General features: G+C 38.1%; 1 protein-coding gene across 1 annotated transcript; it reads left to right on the top strand.

Moving 5' to 3' along the window:
• LOC105627048 (uncharacterized protein CG7065-like) lies at nucleotides 1-4,681 on the top strand. The gene is made up of 5 exons (XM_012208327.1): nucleotides 1-69; nucleotides 368-1,086; nucleotides 1,252-1,355; nucleotides 1,455-1,557; nucleotides 1,873-4,681. The coding sequence occupies exons 1-5, from the start codon at nucleotides 1-3 to the stop codon at nucleotides 4,679-4,681; spliced, it is 3,804 nt and encodes a 1,267-aa protein (XP_012063717.1).
• Nucleotides 4,682-6,000: the final 1,319 nt, after the last annotated feature.

Below are 6,000 nucleotides of genomic sequence, written 5' to 3'. Positions count from 1 at the left end.
ATGCAGAACTTTGATGATCTCGATATAGAGGGACGTAATCCTCATGTATCAGAAGAGGCTAAAGAAAAGGTAAGTAAAGAATGTGTGCTACTGAAACGATTATATATATAATAATAGCAACGATTGCTATTATAAATTAGGCTAGTATAATTGTATAATTTCAAACAAATATATCTTGTTAAATATGCAAGTCCAAGTTTCAGTCAAAATAATTGTTTTGCACATGTCTGTTATCATGTCATATACATTTAACGTTCCATTCTCCACAAAAATAGTATATGGACCATTGTGAATTACGGATATTTTTGAGACTAGACATTCGACAACGGAAGATCAATCTGCCTTACGAATCGTTTATGTTTCATAGGAAGAATATGATCGGAAGCGTATAATGCGATGCAGCGTTACCGCCGAAGACGGCGCACTCAGACCTGTTTACTCCGAAACTGAAGATGGTGATATATGGTGTCATATCTGTAACGTTGCTTTATTCGGGGCCCATAAATTGATAAATCATAATTTGTGTAATCGTCACAAAATGAAACTGGACGAGTGGCCATATCCGGTTATGCTATGGTCCAAACGACCGGATGTGGCCAAGATGATCGCGCCAGTGCAATCTACCGCTACCGATACCCTGGCACCTGGTGAGCCAGTACCACCTGGTATGGAAGATCAAATAACGCGGAGTACATCGATACAGATGAGTTTAGATCGTCATCAAAGCTCGCCACTCGTCGGTCTCGAGTACCTATTGGAGTTGGTGGACAACGACTCCTGCGAACCGAGTTATACGTGTGTTTTGTGCGACAAGCGTGGCGATCCACGTACAGTAATGGCTCACATTACCAGTTACAATCACCGAATCACGTATCTGAATAGACACTTTTCAACTATATCGCGAGCAATTGCGGAGTTACCGCGTACCCCTAACTATAAGCGCGGGGCCAATGAAATTTCGGTGTTAGTGGCGAAAAAAATCGAAGAAAAGTTTGGAAGAATGAAGCCGCAAATGGTAGACAAATCTCAGTTTGAAAAGAATAAGATGCAATATATCAAGAGGGTATATCAGGACGTTCATTTTAAGTAAGTCTAAGTATTCAATCAATATTATTGTCGTCGATCTTCGCACTCGTTTGTCACTTATATTCAATATGATATTGACATTAATACAATATTCTAATTTCTAACCATTTTGATATTTTATGTTATTTTATCATATAAAAAAACCAATTTGCCTGTTTCCTGCAGGGAAACATCAGAGTGTACGTTTATGGATGTTTATGATGTGCGATGGGTAACAAATTTTGATGAAAAAATGGCAGAAATGAATGGTAATAATTTAAAAAAGAAAGGTGAGTACACATTATATAATTGCATTATATAATTATTTTTGAAACAATAATTACATTGTTTTAATAAGAAGATTTTTTAAATCATTGATTTCCATCAAGATTCTCCTGACAAAAAGATTGACGATAAAAATAAAAAAGAAGAGAAGAAAAAGGAAAAAGTAGAACCCAAAAAATTAGAATCTAAAGGAGAAATTTCGAAATCGTAAGTAAATAAAATAAAATTAAAATATAGATATATATTTTATAGATAGTCATTAATAGAAAAATTTTTATAAATTTTTTGTTAATATTAACTCATTTCTAAATAAAACTAGTCTAAATAAAAATTTAAAAATGTTTTATCAAAAATTTTTCAGTGATTTAATCTGTTTTAAAAAATTTGATTATTTTTTTCCTGATTATTATGTTTATGCATCTATAAATTAACAGAAAGATAGTATATTTTTATTTTATCATTTTCTGTTATAATTTTCGAATATTTTTCGGATATTTTTTACCTTCGAAATTCTTATTTTAGGGGTTTCAAAATGCGTATAGTTAACAAGGATAAAATGAACCTTCGTAAAACCTCACCGAAACCTGAGGAGGAGGATTCAAAAGATTCACTAAAACGACCCTCTGATGACACCAAGTCGCTTTCATCACTTTCGAGCATATCTAGCAGTCCATCACCATCCCGTTCAAGATCACGTTCACCGAATCGAAATAAAAGAAATTCTGCCGAGAGAAACACAGGAAAGTATCGTAGTAACTTGCGACAGTCACGCGAACGTATCCGCGGCCGATCGCGATCACGATCGCGATCGCGGTCTTTACAGCCTCTTAGGGAACGCGACAAGTGGGATAAATACCGTGAGCAGATTAGACGCGCCGAAGAAACACTAGATCGTGCTTTAAAGTTTCACGAGAAGAATCCTGAAAAACATCCGTCTTATCCAGATGAATGGAAAAAATTCTGGAATAGACGATACAAGGAACTCCAAGCTGAAGGTAACGATCCAAGCAAGCATGACTTCAAGCCAGAATGGATTGAATTTTGGAACAAGCGGATGCGCGAGATCCACAATGAGCAGCTTCAGCAGCGAAAAGAAGAAATTAAAAAGAGATTGGAATTACCTGAAGACAAACCGCCGGAGAAGTGGATTCCACCAAGGCGAGAGCGAGAGCGAGAACGAGAACGAGAACGAGAACGAGAACGAGAGCGAGAGCGAGAACGAGAACGAGAACGAGACAGAGACCGAGAACGAGAAAAAGAGCGGGAACGTTCTCCTACAAAGCGCAGTAAGCATGCCATAGAAAGTGACGATGAAGTAGAGTACGTTGGTACGAAAACAGTGGTCAAGCCTGATTATTACGAACGCCATGAAGCCAGGGACCGAGATTATGCATATCCTACATATCCACGTGGAAGAGGATATAGCCATTATCCATCGCGCAGACAGATATATTATGCAACGCCGTATCCTATAAAAGATGACTCGGCCACTCAGTCGCCTATCGCAGAAGAAGTCTTAACGGAAGATCTTGAAGTAGTCGGTTTATTGCGATTACTCACAGCGCTTGAAGGACAGTTAGGTTCCCTTGGGCCTAAGATAGTATCACTTTTGTCGAAAGCCTTAGCGGCTGAGAAGGCAAAACCAAATTCCGCTGAAGAACTGCTGTATGATGAAGAAGTGAGCGTCTTATTCGAAACCGTCAAAGAAAAACTCAAGGGTCAACTGTTCGCGGGCATGGTAGAGAAAATGGCGATTACGGCAACTAAAACGGCTATACAGAATATCGCTAAGTTGCTGCACAAAGCTTCTGAGAGTAAAAAGAAACTAGAAGAAAGAAAAAAGAAAGAACGAGAAATTTTGGAAGCATCTAAACCCATAACAAGTTATATGAATCGAACCACATATTCAAGATCAGAGATAGCTACTCCGACCATTAAATCTGAACCAGTGAGCGTACCAGGTGTCGGCACAGTTGATAAAGTCGCTATTGCTCAACAGATTGCCGCGGCTCTCGTCGCGCAAGGCAGATCAAATGTCTCGCAGGAAGAACTAGAAACTCTAATTAACGCTGTAGTTGGCATGGCAGAGGCATCAAAACATTCCGATAAACCGGTCACCACTGCTGATTTTGTTAAAGGTCTGACGAATAGCGGCACTACCGCTCCTCAAGTAACAGAACCTGCCATTCCGATTGAATCTATTCAATCTCAGACTTCGAAAGAATCGGACAATTTGTCGGACATTGATCTAAAAATGAAGTTGCAAAAATTTAAGGATCTGAGCACAGAGGAACAACACAGTCTCATAAATTCTCTCAAGAAACTTGAAGCGAGCGATCCGACGAGGGTGGAGAAGTTGAGACACTTCGTTAATCTCGGCATGACGTCATCGCCAAAACCATCATCGATAATAGGAAATATAAAATCACCAAGTTTGGAGATCGAAGCGTCTATTGGTAAAGGTAAAAAGAGTACTTCTCCGTTTTCTTCTCGTAAAGGGAATCAGAATCCAACAGACGATGAAGATAAGTGGAAACCTAAATTGGACATGTTCGCAAATGACGAAGACGAAGAGCAACAAACGAAAAAAGATAGTGAGGATAAAACTAAGATCAAGACGATAGATTTGTCCGATGATGACGATGATTATACATATGAAGATATCTACAAAGCAGCGAGCAAAAATGTAAGCGAGAATGAAAAAGCGAAGAAGTCGCGTACTTTCTCGCCGAAATCATGGTCTCGATCGCGATCGCGATCACGATCAAGATCGAGATTAAGATCGCGATCAAATTCGCCAATATCAAGATCAAAAGAAACTACGAAAACGAATGATCCCAATGCGATACTAAATGAAACTAAACGTTTAATTGCAAACATTATGTGTGACCTGCCGAACAAATACGTTCCGAAATCGCTAAGTCTAAGCGAGAAAAAAATCGAGTCCATAACAGGTTCCAATGAACCAGGACCGCCTGGTGCAATGCCTTTTTATAATCAAAATTTTCTTTCAAATAACAATCAGTCGCGATCACAAGAACAGCCGATGACCTATCCCAATTTGTCGAATCAACAATTCTCGAATTATCCACCACAGCCACAAATGTTCTCTAATAATCCCGGATATATGGACAATAGTTATAATTATCAAGGTTATGGAAATCCAATTAATCCAGTTAATCAAGGTCAATTTGGAGGACCGCCAAATCAGTACCCTCAGCAAACTTATGGTTCTTACGGTGCACCACAAGCTGCGCCTCCGTCGAATTATGTTCAACAATCTCCGTCGCAGCAATACGATCCTTACATGCAGCAACAGCGATTTTATTGAACGAAATATACTCTGCTATTGCTTTGTTAATAACTTCAATGCACATTCGCATTGCGGGGCATCAGATCTGCATTAGATCAGTCTATGAACTCGAAGTCCCGAAGCTCCGTCTCTTTCCGTGCAGAGATGCTAAGATGCCTGTGTAAGTTCTGCACTCGTTTTTACTCGCGCTTCATGTATTTTTTATCAATGAAATGAATCAGATTCTATTTCATAATTAGTCAATAATAGATGTACAGCACTTTCGTCGTTTCAGTCTGCTTCCATAACGTTGATCAGAAAAAGTTGTACTTACAAAATTGTGATTATAGATGTTCCATCCTATCCGCGTATTTCTATTCTATTTAATTTTATTTATTTATATAAACATCTATATATTCATCCAACAAAATACAGAGTAAAAAAACACATTATCATATTGCCATTTTTTAATGAGATAGAATCTCGTTTCGAGAATATAACTTACAAGAATGTGTCAATTGTATGTTAGATATATAATATTCGAAACACTTTCTTTTTTATCTATTGAGCGCATTTTCATCCACAACTCGCATTACGTTTTCGCGTAAGTTTCATGTATCACCGCTGCGCGGGTGTCAGTGAGTCTTATTAAGTTGCATATATTGACCGAATGTACGTCGCGTTTAAGTGAGTTGTATATGCACAAAGTGAATGTGTGTCGTTGTTACATACATTGTGCAACTTCGACCAAACGAAAGTAAGTAAAACAAACAGACTAATCACCAGAGCGTGTACATCATCACAATATAGTTTTACTATATTTGTAATATATCTAATAAAAATCGCGCTTTTGTTGCATAGAAATTGCAACAATATTTAACAATTTATAATAAAATTGTGTAAAAGGCTTTAGGCAGAAATATTTTGCACAATATTCAGGATTCAACATTTACTATAATCAAAGTGTAATTCTTCAATAAATAAATCACAAGAGTAGCACATTAATAGTAAGTTGTTATTTTACAACTTAATGTCGAGTTTATGTTATATTTCCGCGACAGCAGGATGGTCAGGATTATTTTGAAGGATAAAGATATCAGCGAGACGACCACTACGTACTTCGCTAATGGATCTTTATTACCGTGCAGTTAATACACGACCGTCTGCCATCGGGATCTCTTCACCAAGTCTACTTACTATCACACGAACCACCGAGCATCTCGTTCGAATAACTCAAGCGGCCAATCAGAGATCGCCAACGGACAGGCACACTTGCGCTATCTCAAACGGCTTACATAGAGACTTAGGATAAAATCACACGGTCCGGAATAGGAATACAGAATCGTCATTGAAGCAAC

This window comes from Atta cephalotes (genome assembly GCF_000143395.1).
Source record: "Atta cephalotes unplaced genomic scaffold scaffold00008, whole genome shotgun sequence".
Classification (NCBI taxonomy): domain Eukaryota; kingdom Metazoa; phylum Arthropoda; class Insecta; order Hymenoptera; family Formicidae; genus Atta; species Atta cephalotes.
This window is presented reverse-complemented; position numbering and strand designations above follow the sequence as displayed.